Source organism: Harpia harpyja, chromosome 16 (assembly GCF_026419915.1).
Source record: "Harpia harpyja isolate bHarHar1 chromosome 16, bHarHar1 primary haplotype, whole genome shotgun sequence".
Taxonomy (NCBI): Eukaryota; Metazoa; Chordata; class Aves; order Accipitriformes; family Accipitridae; genus Harpia; species Harpia harpyja.
This window is the reverse complement of record NC_068955.1, coordinates 3,010,710-3,028,886: the sequence shown is the minus strand read 5'-3', so window position 1 is coordinate 3,028,886 and position 18,177 is coordinate 3,010,710. Positions and strand designations below refer to the sequence as shown.

Sequence of the window (18,177 nt, the reverse complement as noted above, 5' to 3'; positions counted from 1 at the left end):
CAAACAACTACAAGAAGAAACAATTTCAAAGCCAGCTTCCTATTTTTGTTTGAGTAATACACACTAGTTTGGGTCAGAGCTCGCATACCTTAGTTACTAACAACCAAACAACAAGACAGAATTTGAAAAATCAGTCGCACAGCCATTGGCTCTAAAATTAAATTTGTGTTCACGTAGTTCCCCTCCAACCCAAAAAGAAGCCAGCAGCTAAAAATTAAAATAAGCCTTGCCACTGAAGAACTTTAAGAATTTCTAAGACCTGATTTGGTTTCTAATTCTGCAAAACTGTCAGTGTGTGCTTAAATTTTACCCTTATAACTAGTCTCGTGGTCAGTGGGACCAATTGTGTGTCTAAGCCTTCATAGGACTGGAGACTTAGCTGGTTATGCTAAAAGCATGTAAGAAGTATGGAGTCATATATTTTGACAGTTAAAATATTTTGTATCTTGACTGGCAGTCCAAAGTTTAAAGTCTAGTATATTGTCTTTGGATATTTGGGGGTGGCATTTAAAGTTGCTGTGTACAGCACGTTGTTTTGAGACTTTTTTTGGGGGGGGTGGGTAGTGTTTGGTTTGGTTTGATTTTAAATTTTTTTTTCTTTCTTTTTTAACTTACTAGTACTCAGACACCTGCCTATAACTATTTAATAAAAAACAAAGAAGTCGCTATACTCACTGGTGGTGTTTTAGTAAAAGTGCTCCGCTGACCTACATGGCAGAGATGATGACATCTTAACTATAACTCCAGACCTAAAAGCAGCTCTGTGTGGGCATGCACACCACACGTACGTGTATAAATGGAGCCGCTGGCAAGGTTTTAACAACTTCACGACCTTTTTGTTCTCATACATGCTACTAACATTTCTAGACATGTAGAAAATCTGAATTTCAAACAATCCAACAAAAGGCAAAAACCAGACTGTCTTCAGTTATTTGGTTGACATGTTAACAGTGGTCTTTAAGAGAAGAAATGCAATTTTTATGTGCACGTTAAAGGGCACTGTCAACTTAAGTTGGATCCAAAAATCTTTAATACTAATGAAAATGTTTTAATAATTTAAAAAGGAAAAAAAAGAAGTTTTGAAATATGAATAATTCCCAGATACTTCTGAAACAAAAATGTATAAACCTAAAGATCCCAATAAAATAAAAACGAACAGATTTCACTGTTCAACTGAAAACAGTGAAAAGAAAGAAAGGGTTATTACATTCTTCATTGATTCAGGATATTCTAAAACAACAGGTAAATAGAGGTTTTAAATATCATAGTCTGTAAAAGCAGGTTTTAAAAAGTCTGTTTGTGAAATACCCAACATAATTCAAAATTATCTAGAAAGAATATTTGGGAGTCTATTCCCCCTCATCCGCATGCATTTTATTATAGGCATTTGACAGCATTTTCTTCTAGCTAGGATCAGTGACTGCTTCCCAGCTGCATGGATTTCTCTCACCCAGCACGAAAAAATGAAAAGCTTTAAAAAGAGTTTCAAAAGTTAAGATGATTATAAAACTACAAAAACTGGTAAGGAAACAAAGTCAGTGTTAATAACATAAAAGATTTTCTAAAAAAAACCCCACCAGGTTGGCTGGGTTTTAAGTTGACAGCATCCTTTTAGTCCTTTCCTACCAAGAATCTGATTCTTGCTTGCAAACTGTCTGCCACCAGAAATGGATATATTCATTTTTAATTCCCAGAAATTGAAATGTGAGCCTTAATCTAGACACTCTCAGGTTTACTTAGTCACCTTTTGAACGGTAAAAAATCAAAGCAACCCTCTCAGAGAGTTTTATTTTCTAGACAATCAAAAAGCTCCAGAATGCTCCAAGATCCACAAATATAGTTAAGTCACTTCTACAAATAAGGTTCGGTTTATAAGAATTTGTCATTTAAACTAGACTAAAGGACTTCAGTTATGAAACTGCCTTACAAAACATCAGTAAATTAAATGACCACATTTGGAAGATTTACAAGGTCTTGCACCAAGAAATTAAATGCGCTACAAATACCAGTGCAGCATGTATTCCTTTAGTGAAATACAGTGCAATTATGTGCAAAAGTACGTTAAAACATATACTCCTAAACAAAGTCAATTACATAGAGCTAAGACTTTAAGGTATGTAGTCTGCGTGGCCTTTAAAAAACTTTGAGAAAGAGATATTAGAAATAACTTTCCTAAAAACATTATTTTTGATTCTTCATTAAGCACCATATGAATATTTTAAAACAGCTGCATCATTTTCTCAAAGCTTGTAGAGGCTGGATCTACAATGGAAGATTTCAGGAAAAACATCCAAAAACTAAATGGAAAGCACAGCAAACAGATTTACATGAACATCTGGTCACAAGAATATGGATAAACTACATCCTCTTCTAAATACAAAGGCTGAAGGACTCCATTGAAAACAAAGCAGCACAACATGACAGATCAACAGGAAACATCGATTTTGGTGGTCACTTTCAATCTGGAATGTGAACGGCGTACCCCCCACCCGCACCCCTTACCCCGTGTTACACAAACCTTAACACAGCTCCATTCTCTATGCACAAGACACACAAGAACAATCTCTAAGACCAAAGAAAGCAGGTTGAAGTAAAATTGCTGAAGGTCTCTGCAGTCATTCCTGCAGCTCTTACTAACAGACTTTCGCAAGAGGTTAATTTTCCCTACTCTGAATTACTTTACAGTTTCAGAGTTAGCTAGCCCGCACCTCAACACAGCTCAGCCGTGTGAGAAGCTAAATCTTCTGACAGTTTAATTGTGGTGCACTAGCCAGAACCATGCCCAGCTGATATTCCACGTCTAGTGGCTTCTACCAATATTTACAATGAGGTGGCATCTTCACGCTAGAATGGCCAGAAATTGGGATGCCTGGTCACTAAACACCATTTTGGATCCCTGTTTACATTCTTACCCCACTTTCATTAGCGAGTTCGTCTCCCAACAAACACAGATAATCTGTGACTCTTTTTCAGGTGTTCTCACATGCAGAAGTCCATCCTTTATCAGATAAGCAGATACCAAAAAACCACCCTCTGATGTTGGATGGACTCAACAAAAATAGAGTAGTAGTCCAAAAGACTAGCCCTGGTAGGCTGGAGGTGGCATTTTCAAATGTGCCAGCATGATTTACAAGCCGACATTTTGCTCAGATTTTCAAAAGTGCTAAGGACCCAAAACCACAGCAGGATCTTCAAAGGAGCTCAGCTCCAAATCTGGCATCTACATGAGTTTTGATGGTCTTAATTTCAATGACTGAAATAGGGGCTATAGAGCCCTGAATTTTTTAAAGATCTTGTCCCAGTGAGATTTTTCTATGATGATATATGTCACTATGATACAGTTCAGCTATTACAAACTCAAATTTACAGATGACCTGCAATAGGGACTACTGAAAGCTTATGCAGCTTAAGTTACAGAAAATAAATGTAGCACGGGATGCCAGTATCTTCTTGCGAAGGTGGCACTCATCAAGAATTTAGACCAGACTATTTCAAAACAAGACTCTTTACCTTCTGCTCTTTTCAGGAATCACCAGTAAAGGGACTTGTTTAAAAAGAAGCTTGTTTCTTCTTTCCTCATCCTACCTGATCTGGCAATGAACTTTTAACTCCATTTGTGATATCAGATCACCTCTCAACAAGTAAATTGCGACACGACTATAGGACTACTGTTTCACTGTAGGATGAAGCAGATAGAGAAGCTGAATTGTTCTTTTTCAGTATGTAAAATAAAAACACAAGGTATGCAAAAAAACCCCAAACAAACCCTGGTTAAATCAGGGGGCTCTTTGTTTTTTAGGTTCCATCTAATGTTTGCCAAATGTAAAGCCTTTACACTAAAAACCTTAAGAAGCACTGCCTTGTTAAATGGGAGGAACTGCTCATTTTTTGTCAGCCATGTCTGTCTACAGGCTTCTGATCTAGCACTTACTCCAGCTAGAAAGACTCATACAATTTGCCTTTTCATGAAACACTTACGAACAACATACTAAAGAAGCATTAACAGTCTTGTTTCACAGTATATTTCAGTTTTGTCTCTTCATTAGGAAACAGTAGGTTACCCATAGGCAAACAGGCTTTCTGTTGGTGGTGCATTTTCTTCTAAAGCTCCCCAGCTTGATTTTTGATAGCTTGTATCAACTTGCTACTGGAAAGGCAAAAAAAATCTCACCTCCTTTGAAAGCCAACCTTTATCTATCCCAGCAAAGAAACATGAGGTCCACTCTTAAGTTTTTTTTTTTTAAAAAAAACCCAACAAAACAGTACTTGGATAAGTTCACACAACAACACAAACCATGAGAAGGATCACCAAAGACTAGAAGAAAATATAGTAAAAGAAAAGGATTTGCATACAAAGAGGCTAGTAAAAATTTCTGAGATTTCCTACCCAATTGCTTCAAAAAGGGTATTCAGAGCTGGTTTATATGCATAGCTCAGATATTTATATTTAACTGCTCCTCGGCTACATCAGCTGTGAATCTGGCTATTTAATCTACCAGAATCAGAATTGCCAAGTAACCTGCTTGACAGCTTTTAACTTCTAGTGTAAAAAACTGAAGAAAATTGGGCAGTTCGCTTAGTCTAAACTGAGAGACCAGGACACTAGACACCATAATGTATGCTTAATATTTCTTAAGCCAAGACTACTAATGTCTAAATGACATTAAAGACACATCTGAAGATCTGTAGTCCAAGCTCTTCAGAGAGAAAGATGCAATAAAAACAATACAGAAAGAGAAGTTTGTTCTCTAAATACCTGCAATTAAGGACATGTGAAATATGTTTATTCTGTCTATGCTTTCATCAGGAGCATATTTTTGTTATCCTGGTTTGTCTGTCCTGGTTTCCAGGTCAAATCCAGTCTAAGCAAACACTTAAGGTTTACAATTTAGATAATACTGTCCTAATACAGAAGGATCACAACTTAGTTTAGAAAAGTCCAAGATAATGGATGAAAACTACATTTCTTTTAATGTAATCTTCAGAGAGAAGATGGTGCCCCTTTCAGATCAGGGATTAAGGACCATGACAGCATTATTTGAAGAAACCTGTTATCAAAACGAAACAGAGATGTTCCACCTGCAAAATCAAAACTAGGAGGCAGAGACACCACTGGAAATTGCTCAAGTACAACCTCTGTGAACCCCAGACAGAAGATTCTTCACAGATTTCTGGTGCACAGCACTGAAAAGTATTAAAAATTCCAATTCTCCCCACTCTTCTATTAAAAAATGGAATATAAAAAAACAGCACAGTCTCACTAATTGGGCAAACATGCAGTCTCCAGTTGCAGACTGACCACTGCCAGGGAAACACTTTAAATGCTCCCACTCTCCTCTCACTGCTACATAAGTGTTTCTCGATCTGATAAGCTCCTGTGGATTTCCTGCTTGTCATCACCATCGGCATCATCATCGTCAGCTGGATCGTTTTCCTCTCCAGACTCCACATATATGGGCCAATCGTTATCAGCATCACCCTTCTCTTGGCCTTCTGATGAAGGTTCCATTAGGCTGAGGTTAATGGGCATCGAGTCCTCATGGGTAGTGGTCACGCAGGTGCAGCTGTCGCACAAGCCAAAGCGTCGTAATCCTTGAGACAGGCTACTTGTGAATGTCTCCTGCAACCTTTACAGATAATTGGCTTGTTTGATCGATGCACCTGAAGTTAAAAATAAAACACTATGGTAAAAAAGGCAATCTGCCTTCTCACTTTAGCTCTTTCTAGGGTGCTGGTTTGCATATATTCCTAGAACAGAAAAACATCTACACTTAAGCTAAAGGGCAGATGATCCCATCACATTTCCAGCGACAAAGATTTGGGGCTACATAAGTGCTAACGAACCAAATATCTGTGGCTTAAACTTATTATTAGAAAAGTTCATCTCACATTGGCAACAATCATTTTGTCCAACGTATTTTGGGAACACGATTGGGAAAATATTTCCTGATAAATATAATCTCTCAAACTTACACTTAAAGCGTGACTCCGAAGGTGTTCCTGCCGAGTGAAACGTTTCCCACACGTCTCACAGGGGTAGGGTCTCTCACCTGTGTGAGAGCGAATGTGCCGTTTTAGTATTCCTTTCTGTTTAGCCGTGTAGGGACAAAACGGACATTTGTGAAGCTTGATTGGCACAACTAACACATCACCTTTTGGAAGAAAAACACAATGCATTAGATTAGGCAGTTCACCAACGTTAGCTGTGTTGGTTTCTTATCCTCCTTGCTGCACATCTGAGTCAGGATAATTGCACTTTCACCTCTCTTTGTATTTGGCTTACCTGGAACTTCTGTAGGTTGTGCAATTTCAGAAGGCATCATGCAGCTGCAGACGATCAAGTCCCTTGAAAATCTGCCTGCCTATACTTACATAGCTGATACTTTAAGGGAGTTGCCTCACAACAGAAAAACAAATGAATTTTATTTTAAGAAGCCATTTAATTAAGTGCCAAAAATTTGCTTTTAGTGCAGTGGGGTTTCTGTGCTCTCTCAGCCATAGAAAGTCTCCTACTTTCTTTTTTTTTAAGATACCATTAGCATTAAACAGCATTAGAAACTAAAATCTTTAACACAAATTACAGGTAGAAGTAGTGCAATGTTTCCCGTGTGCTTTTACAAAGTGCATAAATTTAGATGTGGGGAACTCATCTAAAAATATGAATGCTTGTTTTCTACTGCCATTCACTTTAGCCTTTCTATTGGTAATAACAAGATGAAGGACTCCAATACATTTGCTGGTGGCATTTTACTTTTCCTAAAATCAAATGATATGCACACAAGTAATATCTAATTTATGAAGTCAGATGCAAAAAGAGAGAATTAAATTTGAAGATCACATTTTACATAAACATGGGTATTCCCAAGTTTGTCAGTATCAGCTCAGATATGAGCTTCCTTTCCATCATAAAGGTTGAGATGTTATACTACAAGATTAGTTTTCCCTGTTTGAGGTACTGATTCAGGAAATTGTTTGCATATCAAGTCTTGAGCTCTTTAACAGTTACACCAAAGTGGGGCTGTAGAACACTCCTTGTACTAAGATTTGTCCAACCCAGTCTCAAAAAAAAAAAAGAATGTCTAGTATTAACGTGTGGCTATCAAGTGAAATTCATCTCACCCAATTTTGGACCTTCACAAGGTATTGCTAATCCCTGCTGGACGTTTAGAGCTCTGGTTAAAAAAAGAAAAGCAGTTCTTAGACCTGCCTTGCTTCCAGGCTCTCCAGAGGTGCCTGTTTACCCTCCATCAGCTGTGACGGGGACCAGGGTGACTGGAACAGACGCGGACACTTGAAAGTAAGTGGCATTTATCTTAACTGTCAGCCTGAATGCACAAGAGAACCATTCTTTTATCAGGACTTTGTAGTTCTCGTTCCTAGTGTCTTGTGAAAATGCTAAGACAGCAGGACCACTAAAAACGGTGAAGAGATACCTCCATTCTACTAAATGCTTATGATGTTCAGTTTTAGCAGAGAAACATAACTGAATGTCAGGTTTGGGTTTTTTTCCCCACTCCTATTTAAAGCACATCTACCGTTAACATTTCTAAGACGTTGTCATAAGACCTGACATTCTCTATCAAATTCTAGAAGCATTTCCCTTTTAATGATTCATTAACAGTGTGAAGATTTTAAGAGAGAAAAAAAAGTAATCAAAGTTTGTGTGTTAGATGCTCTTGCCTTGCTACATGTCAAAAACCATAGGCATGATCTGGTGGTGACAGCACTCTGTTCTGCTAACTTTCGTCTTCTGGTGACTGTAAGACTGGATTTGTGATTTTATCAGATTCCTTATTTTGAACCTGTGAGAGAATATATTGGTTTTATTGGCTTTAAGATCACACATGCACGCTTGAGCTGAAAATGACACAAATGTAAGCTTGCTATCTAGAGTAGAATATTCAGTGAAAGATTTCCTCTCTGTGGCCCACACCATTATTGCATTTGTCACATCCTGAACAGCGACGGCACTTGCAACGTTTGTCAGAGCTGCCTCCCATCTTCGTAAGGCAGTTTGGACGAGGCAAGTTGTGCGCCAGCATTGCTGTAAGCAGATAAAATGCCCAAATCCTTATTGTCCACTTCAGGAGAAATGCATATGGACACGACCTTCTTCTTCTCCAGGTCCCTGACACCGCTGCCAGGAGATATTCCTGCCAGCGTGAGACATCCCAACAGGCCTGGGCTTGGGAAAGGAGCGGAACCTCAGGTGACCAGCAGCTGAAAAGCGAGTCTGCCTCTAGAGGTAAAAGTTAAGTCTCGTCTTTATGCAATACCACAGAGTTTAAAGCTTTCAGTGATTTTAAAGAATTTCTAGGTATCGCTCAGTATTGAATAAAACTGATTTCTGCCCTTTTGAAGTTCAAAGTAACAGCAAACAGACTATTATCCAGCAACTGATGCGCTGGCAGGAGCTGCGGTGGAATAAGCTACTTCTGCTCTGCCAGGTTCTACAGCAGATCCCTCTTGTGGCAGCTCAACTTAATCTTTCTGATTGCTCTTTCTAACACTAACATTGTGAGAGGAAGATTATTTTTAAAAATTCACCTGCCGTTCAACAAGGTCCCAAATGAGATTGTTTATTAAAGCAGTGTCACCAACACCAAGCTCCAGCATCCGTTTCAAAGAGACTGTAAAAGCTGTCAGAAATACTTACCTCCCAAACGCTGCACTGAATAAAAGAGTACAGCTTTCTTTTGAACTCCAGAACAATAGTTTATTTTGCTACGGCATAATATTCAGCAATATATTCCTGGACAAGAATGAAAGTGACAAAGGAAGTCGCACCACTAAGCAGTTTCCTCCTCGATTATACAGACTACGCCCCCCCGGAGTCCTCTCACCTGTGTCCTCACCATACCAGTCGCTGTGAATGTCCATCATGGAACTCATGGCTACCCCTGCGTCCTCTGGCCTACCCTCAAAGCCCCGGACAAAGTGATGAACCACATCATCCTTTCTCTGAGCTGAGCTGTTGCGCAACAGGGCCTCTAGGAATTGTTTCATATGATAGTTATTGCAGGCCAGGTCCATCGCCTGCCCGCCGTGCAGCCCCTCTTCCATCTGCTCGAGGGACAACGGAGTCGGGTACTGCGGCAGCCGTTCACCCACTTCTACCTCCACTTCATCCGAGTCAAACTCCACTTTGGGTTCCACCCCCTTGGGCAGCGAAGAATTAACGTCGTCCGGGGAGTCGCTGCTGAGGGGGTCTCTGACGACGAGCTCCAGGGGATGGCAGCTGCTGCATTCACCACAGGGAGGATCTCTCTGGCAATCCGAAATCCTTTCCTTTTCCTGCAGGGAAGAGACAGGGGCAGAGCACTGGCTCTTTGAGCTGTACGAGGTGCCCTCTCTCGCAGAACTAGCGCTCCCGCTATCAGCCTGATAGAAAGCAGCTTCTCTCTCTATTTTCCTGCAAATATCTAACGATGACCTTATATACGTTTTGCAGAAGTTGACCACATCGGTCATCTGCAAATAGCTAGCCGCAGACATCACCTCAATAACATTTTCCCCACAGAGATCTAGCTTCCCGGAATAAAGGAAATCTAGGATGATGGAGAAGGCCTCCGAGGTGACAATGTCCAGCGAGGCGGTGCTGTGGCGTCCGCTGTCTTGGATGTAGTGAATCAGCAGGGCTCGGAAATAACCGCTGTTGGCGAACAAAATGTTTTTGTGCGCTTTGAAGATCCTCCCTTCCACGATAATGCTGCAGTCGCAGAAGAAGTCCCTCTTGCGCTGCTCGTTGAGCTCTCCCAAAAGCTTGGTGTAGTACGACTGCATCTCCATTGCTCCCGCTGACAGAATCAACCACAAGGCACCGTCAAGCAGGAGGGACTCCCGGGGACCACCACGCCGCCAGCCTCTCCCCGGGGGCCGCGGGTAACTTCTGGAGAACCGGAGGGGACGGGAGGGAACCGGAGGGAGCCGGAGGGAACGGGAGCGGCCCCGCCGCCACCTCCCCACCGCCGCGCGGACCCCCGTGGCTCTTTCCCCGCCACCCGGCAGGCACCGTCGCTGCCGCCGAGGAGTCTTTCCTTTAGCCCCGGTAAACCGGGCGGGAACCCGGGGGAACCGAGCCGCTCTGCCCGCCCCGCCGCCCTCCCGGGAGGAGGAGGAGGAGGAGGAAGTGACGTCGGCGGGGAGTCACGGCCCACGGCGGCGGGGCCTGCGGGGTGAGGGGTCGGTAAATATTGGTGACGTCAGCCCGCCAAGATGGCGGAGGGGTGAGTTGGGTATCGCCAGGCCGGGGCTGCGGGGGCGGGGGGTCGGGGAACGGGCCGGGTTCAGGCCCCGGGTGGCGGCGGTGGGAGAGAGGGGCAGGCCTCGGGGGTCGGCGCCGAGGGGCCCGGGCACCGGGTCGGGCCGGGCCGGGGAGCGGGGTGGACGCGGGGCAGGGCCGTGGCGGGGCCGTGGGTTGCCTGACGTGCGTGTCCCCTGGCAGGGAGGACGCGGGGTGGTGGCGGAGCTGGCTGCAGCAGAGCTACCAAGCCGTCAAGGAGAAGGTAGGAGCCACCGGGCCGGGTCTGCGGGCCGGCCGGCCCCGGGACTCGCCGCCCAAGGGCCGCCGGCGGGCTGAGGGAGCCTCGCACCGCGCTCCCCGCGGGCTGCGGCGCCGGCCGGGCCGTAGTCTCAACAGCGGCTTTGTCAGCAACGGCTCCGATGCCTTCTGAGCCCGGCCTTAGCCACCGCCTGACGCCCTGCGAGGGTGTGCGGCTGTAGCGCAGCCCGTCACCCCGGGAAGGGGACCGATGGGTACGCGTCGAGGGAGTTCGGATGTATTTGTTATAACTTTGGGAGCCGGGGACCTGACCGCTGCGCTGGGATCTTATGGCTCGGGGGAGCAGCGTTGGGCTCTGTTGATGTGAAAATCGCCACCTGAGCAGGGAAGGCATGTGCTTGCAGCATCGCTTTCTGATGCGTAATTTCCTGCCTGCAACAGCACTGCTTGTGTTAATTGTATGTAAAACTCAGAACAAGGCTTTTCCTAACCTCTCTTTTTTCCTTCTTGGCTTAAAAAACCCCCACCGTAACGTGTTTTGGGCATAGCTGTTGCCCGTTGTTATTCTGGTTATCACTGTCTTACCCATTGCACAAGTTGGGGTAAGGGTTCAGCTGGCTCTTGCGCTTTAATCTTCGTAATGTGCCAGGTGTTCCCAGAGTGACCGTGGCTTCGTTGGGGAGCAAAAAGGTTGCACAATCTATATGTCGTCTTCTTACAGTCCACAGAAGCTTTGGAATTCATGAAACGGGACCTGGCTGAGTTCACTCAAGTAGTGCAGCATGACACAGCCTGCACTATCGCTGCTACGGCCAGCGTGGTCAAGGACAAGCTGGCAGTGAGTATAGGAGTAAGAGAGCTGGGATTCTTGTTGCAGAAAGCAAAGTGGAGGGTGGATAGGATGTACCTGCACCCGAGGACACGATCCTCTGAACAAACCCCAATGTGTAACCATGAGCTTCAGGTTTCAGGCATCCTCCCCAGTGCAGGTTTGGTGCCGAGCACTGTGTGGGATTTCCTTGCTGTAGTGGTGAGGAACATCCGGAAATGAGTAGAGAAAGGTTCCCTGTGCTTTCCCTCTCCCTGTGTGCCGTGTAGGTGGGATGCTGGCAGTGTCACCATAGTATTACATCAGATCTCCGTGCAAGTTGTCAGCCTTAGCCCTGCACAACTGCCGCTGTGACAGTCCAACCCCCAAACCAGCCAGTCCCAGAACACGGCTGTGGCCTTCCCTACAAAGCCTAGGCTCAGTTCCCCACAAACCTATTACAAGGCCTGCCTGCCCCACTGCCACCTGAGGCTAGTGCCTGCCACCACACCCTTCTCCTAGCCCAGCCGTGGCCACACAATTGCCTCATTAGCACTTTTTGGTATGAAGAGACATTCTGCTTGGTTAAATGAACCTATCCAGAAAAGACTGAGGCTTGCCCTCCTGCTGCAGGCACTGTTACTTATACTGTGCTGCTTTTTCTTTTAAAGAGGACGGAAGGTTCCTCAGGTGCAACTGAAAGGGTGAGGAAAGGGCTCTCTGACTTCCTGGGTGTCATCTCGGACACATTCGCTCCCTCACCAGATAAGACCATTGACTGCGATGTCATAACACTGATGGCAACACCCACAGGTACCACAGAGCCCTATGACAGCGCCAAGGTGAGTGCCCCGTTCCCGGAGCTTCTCTCTGGGATGCAGAGTCCCGAACCCTGTCCTGGGGCTTTGCTGCTGCCCCACCACTGATGGCTCTGCCCTGTGTGTCTTCTCCTCCAGGCTCGCCTCTACAGCCTCCAGTCAGACCCAGCCACCTACTGCAACGAACCTGATGGTATGGGGCGGGAGGGGGCTCAGCGCTGCTGCCGAGCCAAGCTGGCCCTTGTGTGGGGTCTGCAGGCCATCCTGAATTGCCCAGAGCCTTTCGCCAGTGGGCCTGCTGGCTTGACTGTGGGTGGGGTCACGGTTTATGGAGAGCAGATCTTGCTGTTGCATTGGGGACTAGCTTAGACTGGGAGTTTGCTGGGCCAGTTTAAACCACTGCTGCTGGTGCCGTGTGGCCTTGTGCTGGCGGAGGACCTGCAATATCGGGTGGGCTCAGAGACCCATGTCTGCCTCCTTCTTTGCCCCTGGCTCACCCCAGCTGGTCTGGTCTATAGCATCTTTCCAATGAAACTTCCCAAAACTGTTCCTGCCTTGTTTGTGCCAAGGACTGTTATCTCTGTGCTTGTCCTGTACAGGCCCTGCTGAACTCCTTGAGGCCTGGCTCTCTCAGTTTAACCTAGAGGAGAAGAAAGGGGAGATTGCAGAGCTGCTGGCAACCAGCCCTTCCATCCGGGCTCTCTACACCAAAATGGTAAGGCCCTGCCCGGCTCCTGTAGTGGGCAGCTTCTGACTTGGGGTGTGGTGCAGGGAAGCCCTGAGCTGCTTGGGCCCTGGAGCTGGTGGTAGAAAGGACTGCAGTTGCATGGTAAACTGGCACAGGGATATTAGGCAGCATATTGTATTCTTCCCTGCTTGTTTGTCACGGGCCTGGAATAGAAGTTCCTCTGTAGCTATCCAATGCGTGTCGGAGCGTCTGAGGCTTGGTCCCAAGTCTGTGCACCTGAAAATGCAGCTGCCTTGCACAGGTTACAAGGGTAGCTGCAAGGCTCGGGAGGAGAGAGGAGCAAGGCAGCAACTGCAGCCCTCCTTCTGAAGTGACTCATAGTGTTTCCCATGTTGCTCCCAGGTCCCTGTGGCTGTTTCCCATTCTGAATTCTGGCAGCGCTACTTCTATAAAGTGCATCGCCTGGAGCAGGTAGGTCAGGAGGTGGATGTCTCCCCCAGTGGGTGGGCGCTCCAGCCAACGAGCTCTCTAATGTGGCCCAGAGAGGCAGAAGATACTTCTGCTGGAGAAACAGGGATCTGGGCTGCCTTGTCTGTGTCCTTGTCACTGACGCTGAAATGCCTGGGGGAAGAAAGGACTGGGGACCTGAGTCGCTGTTGACGTTGAATTCCCTGCAGGACGAAGCCCGGAGGGAGGCTCTGAAGCAGCGAGCGGAGCAGAGCATTCACCAAGAGGAGCCAGGCTGGGAAGAGGATGAAGGTGGGTCAGATGGTTGGGGATCTGTGGGAGGGCTCATGCAGACCTCGGCAGGTCTCAGTTAGAGAGGGTGGTGGCTCCTCCTTGCTCCCAGAAATTCAGCTCCCAGCCCAGCTACAGCCAATCCTGCTGCACTGTCAGCTGCTGCTGCGCTTGCTGAAACATCTCTCGCTTCTCTTCTGCCTTCCTACAGAGGAGTTCTTGGGGATGTCACCCCTGCCTTGTGCAAACGTGAAATTTCCAGAAGCAGCAGAGAAAGAATCTGCCCCTGCAGCCCTGGAGGGAAGCCACCCCACTGCTCACAAGGGACCCTCAGAGGAAAGCTGGGCCGTCCTCCCTCCAGAGCCGGCCCCAGCAGAGGGGAGCCCCTCTGAGAGCAGTGAGAGCATCTCCCTTGTGACTCAGATTGCAAACCCTGCCTCTGTGCCTGCTGCGCAGCTACAGACTGGAGCGCAACCAGCTGGGACCGGAGACCTCTCCCAGAGGCTGCTCGAGGCCACCTCAGAAGAGCAGAGCTCTCTGCCAAAGCCCCCAGAACCTGGTCATCCTTCTGCACCTACGCGGGAGTCAGCAGCATCTTCAGAGCAACTGGCTGTTACGGAGCTCAAAGAGGTGGAGAGCAAAGCCCAGGGCAGGACAGAGACTGTGAAAGACGAAGGACCAACAGATCTACGAGTTTTTGAGCTGAACTCGGATAGTGGGAAATCCACTCCGTCCAACAACGGCAAGAAAGGTGCGTATGTGGGGCCAGCACAGGGCCTGGAAACCTGCTGGTGGTGGCAGCTTTTGGGGAAAGGGCCTGATTTTGTTGTGGTGAAGGAGGAGAAAGGGGGTTTTGCCAAAATCACCCAGGAAGGTTAGATCCAAAGACTGTCTAGTGGCCAAAATTAAAGTGGAAGCAAATCCTTATGCTTTTGGGTGGGGTCAAGTGGGTCACATCAGATGGTGACAATCTGCTCTCAGCAGGCGGCTGGGCTGGTGCCACAGCTGGCTCTAGCCTGAGCCCTCTCCTGAGCCCTGTTCCTGTGCTTCCTCAGGAGAATGGAGGGTGAGACTCTTCCAGGACCCTGACTAGGGACACATTGCAGCTCTGGCTGACACTATTTACAAATCTCTCGTTGCAGGGGATACTGCCTTCAGCAGAGCCTGCTGCAGGTCTCCCAGAATAATGGTTATGGTGGTTGTAGGATTATAAAGCCACTGTAGGCAACCCAAGATCCAGCAAGGTGGCCAAGTATCATGAACTGGGTCTGTGAGCAGAATGAAGTTGGACAAGAAATCAAAAGTCTGCTGGCTGAGCAGAGTAGGCCTTTGGTCCCTGGCCTGCTGGGAGCCGGGGCAAGGCTGTGGTCTGTGTAGGCAGCGTGGTGTTTCCTTCCCCCTGCATGTCGCCCCTCGGAGTGTCCCTACTGCTCCCCTGCCTCAGGCGGTTGTTCTTTCTGTTGGGGACTATGACAGTCCCCATATCTAAGTCACTCCTGTCATTCCTTATCTGTTGTGTTTTCTGCGTGACTGAAATGTGACACGTCCTAATTCTCCCAGGCCAGAGGAAAACATGTTTCAGCGTTCACCTCTCCCACTTGTTTTGAACCAGCCCTTGCTGCAAGGGAAGTGCAGTTCAGTCCATCCCATCTCTGTTAGCGAGCTGACAGCCTGCTGTTGGGAATGGGGGAGGCTTTTTCTCCTCAGGCAGACTGCAGTAGATCTGAGCCTCATGAATGCCAGGGCTTTGTGGGCCTTCTTGGGCAGCTGTGTGCTTCGGCCAGAGTGTCTGGAGAGCATGTGCAGCTCTGACAGCTCAGTCGTGATGTTTGTGGTTACAGGCTCCAGCACTGATATCAGTGAGGACTGGGAAAAGGACTTTGATCTGGACATGACTGAAGAGGAGGTGCAGCTGGCACTCTCGAAGGTGGAAGTGTCTGGGGAGGTGAGTCGGGGGGAGGGGCTCACTCAAATAGGCAAGAAGGTTGCTCCCAGAAACCATCAGCAACTCCTTGGGGTGATGCTGCGTGAGTTCTGCCGTTGCTGAGTGCTTCCCCTGGGAGGTGAAGAGAGCCTGCAGTACCTCAGAGCAAGAGGGCAAATCCCTCCGCTTGAGCTCCGCTTCCAGTCCCTGTGCTGGAGCCAAGGCTGTGCAGCACATTGCAGCGAGACGTGGCTGCTGCTGGCCTGGAAGGGCAGCGCTGCAGCAGGCAGCTGCCTGCCGAGAGTAGCTCACAGGAGGCTTCTCAAAGGCGTTACTTGCTCTTTGAGGACACAGGCTTAGCTTGGGATCTCACCACGGGAGTCATGGGTGTTAGCTGGAGCAGAGAGTAGCTGTCTGGACATGCTTAAAGAGGGATGAGTGTGCAAGTTCCCCAAGGCGAACAGAGCAAGCAAATCCCTGTTGTGAGGGTGTGGGAGCGTGAGGATATGTCAGGCTTTGTGCTGACTTGGGTGCCCTGGGCAGGAGGATCTGTTGACAGATGGCTGTTGAGTTACAGAAACAAACTGAGGGATGTTACTCTTGTTTGCAGCTGGAAGATGAAGAGTGGGAAGACTGGGAATAAAGCAACTGCTTCCAGTGTGTGTATCACAGGCTCATTTCCACCATCGAATGTGAATTAAATCACGGACCGGCTGTTCCTTTGTGTGTAACTGTGCTGGGGATTGCAGCAGTTCCAGGCTGGAGGAGTTTAATTCCTGCTAAATCCTGTGGGCAACTCAAGTGACCCCTTCAGACCTGGAGGAGGAGGAGGAAGCAAGAGTTCACTCGTACACTTAGCTGCTAGGGAGCCCATCTTCTCAGTAGGTCCTAGAGGCTGGCCAAGCCAAAACCGGCTGCTCCGAAAGCGTTGGGTAGAGACAGATGTGATGCAGTGAGGGGTCCCCGGGGCGAGCTGGGCACTCGGACACCTGGCAGGATTGCTTGATGCCGCCAGACTGCCAGCTGGCTGATTGATTGCTTGTGTGTGCTCGTGTAATCTACAGTACAGCAGTTCAAAGGCTCTTGGATGCAAGCTGTGCCTGCTCGCTCGCTGCTCTGCCCTGTGGGCCAGGCCATCCCTGGAGAAAGCCCCCATGCAGGGAGTGGCTGGTGGCTGGAGATGCTGCAGTAGAAGCCCTTTCTGCTGTGCCACTCATTGCTGCAAAGAAAGGCAGTTGACTTGTGGCTTTGACCCAAAGCTGGGCCCTGCTGGAAGGAGCCAAACTCCCTGCCAAACCCTGAGCTTCTGCCTGGCTTTTTGTCTTGGAAGCTTTTTCTAATGGAAACTCCTGTTTCCTGCTGCAAGAGCAGTAGCTCCTCTAAGAGCCACGGCCTGCTGCTGCTCCCTTTGCAGCTGCACTGCCTTCCTCTGCTGGGTTTTGTGTACTTCTAGTTAAATTCTCCAAGCAAAGTACTTGTGGCTTGCTCTTACTTGAGCCCTTCAGGGCAGGCAGTGATTTGCGTCACCCTGAGAGCAGAACCCCTCCGTTGTGTTGCCCAGTTCAGCCCTCGCAAAGCCCCAGTCTGGCCCACTGACCACTTTAACCTCTGCCTTGGCACTGAGGCTTGTCCCTTCCCTCTCCCAGCCCGGGGGGAGGCAGAAGCATCCAAGTACGGGTGGTACCTGCTGGCTGAGGCTGCATCTGTCCACTCATCTGAGTCCCCTCATGTCCCACCCGTGCCAGGCTCCATGGCCACCAGGGTCACAAGCCTCGCTGTGCTCACTTGGGTTCCTTCGCTTAAGCCCCCTGTGACTGCTTGCAATGCTTCCTTTGGACCCACGGCCTCTCTTTTTGGGACAGTTCCCTTCTAATGTCATGAGATGCTCCTCAGTGGATGTTGTTAATATACAGTTACCCTAAAGGGACAGAGCCCTCACCGCTGTCTCTGGCCTTTCGGGTGGTGGTTTTATACATGCTACCTTTGTCCTTCTGACCCTTCCAGGGCTGCTTCATTGGAGCTGTGGGTTTCTTTCTGGTTTTGGATAGCATTAACCTAGGTGCACTTGGAGGAGTTGGGGTTTTGGTGGTTGGGTTTTTTTTTTTCCTCCCCCTTTGGGGAGATTCTCGAATGCAGCTGCCCACACAGGTGCATTGGTGGCAGCGGTGACTTCAGGCGCTTACACGAGAGCATGTCTGTCCTGCAAAACACACAAGGGCCGGGGACTGAGCTACAACTCTCACCCTGCTTGGTGTACGGTGGGCCTGGCAGAGCCTCTGAAATGTGCTGCAGCCTCACCCTGTCCTGGGCTCAAATTTAGCTATAGCAGGAAAACCTGTTGTGGGTAGATGACACCAGTGGGGGTGTCAGGATGGGGGCCTTGGGGCTGTGTTCCCCCGGGGTTTGATGGTATGAGTTGCAGCTGGATCCCTGGGCCTGCAGCAGAGCTCGGAGGGTGCAGTGCTCTCATCTGTGTCACTTTTTTTTTTTTTTCCTCTCTTTAGTCAAATTAACCGTTTGGTTGTCTGTGCAATATTCTCTGTTCTGAACTATTCTGCATCTCCCTGAGCCTTTTCTAGCTGGGGTGAAAACCAGGAACAATTCTAACAGCTGGTAGTTTTGTAAAGATGACTTTCTCCAAACCTTTTACAGACTTGCAGTTAACAGCAATTAAAGGAATTCTACAGAGTCTTTGCTTGT

At 47.8% G+C, this 18,177-nt stretch overlaps 2 protein-coding genes across 3 annotated transcripts; one reads left to right on the top strand and one right to left on the bottom strand.

The window, feature by feature from the left end:
• Positions 1-1,770: 1,770 nt before the first annotated feature.
• On the bottom strand, positions 1,771-10,085 carry ZBTB8B (zinc finger and BTB domain containing 8B). Its single transcript, XM_052811436.1, is given in 4 exon segments — positions 1,771-5,619; positions 5,622-5,661; positions 5,974-6,152; positions 8,844-10,085. Coding segments are annotated over 4 exon segments (1,440 nt in total). The 5' UTR covers positions 9,790-10,085; the 3' UTR covers positions 1,771-5,344.
• Positions 10,086-10,131: 46 nt separating this feature from the next.
• On the top strand, positions 10,132-18,168 carry BSDC1 (BSD domain containing 1). Of its 2 annotated transcripts, none has more exons than XM_052811409.1 (11): positions 10,132-10,226; positions 10,445-10,505; positions 11,223-11,351; positions 11,981-12,151; positions 12,266-12,320; positions 12,727-12,842; positions 13,218-13,286; positions 13,493-13,574; positions 13,765-14,304; positions 15,395-15,498; positions 16,088-18,168. In XM_052811409.1, the coding sequence occupies exons 1-11, from the start codon at positions 10,216-10,218 to the stop codon at positions 16,118-16,120; spliced, it is 1,371 nt and encodes a 456-aa protein (XP_052667369.1). In that variant the 5' UTR covers positions 10,132-10,215; the 3' UTR covers positions 16,121-18,168. The 2 variants fall into 2 exon arrangements, with proteins under 2 accessions (XP_052667369.1, XP_052667370.1); XM_052811410.1 differs by having other exon boundaries at positions 10,164-10,226; positions 11,223-11,339.
• Positions 18,169-18,177: the final 9 nt, after the last annotated feature.

Excerpts from the sequence above, each read along its gene's own strand:
- BSDC1 (XM_052811409.1), top strand. Across the intron at positions 12,321-12,726 it reads CTACTGCAACGAACCTGATG|GCCCTGCTGAACTCCTTGAG; the intron begins GTATGGGGCGGG and ends TGTCCTGTACAG. Across the intron at positions 13,575-13,764 it reads AGGCTGGGAAGAGGATGAAG|AGGAGTTCTTGGGGATGTCA; the intron begins GTGGGTCAGATG and ends GCCTTCCTACAG.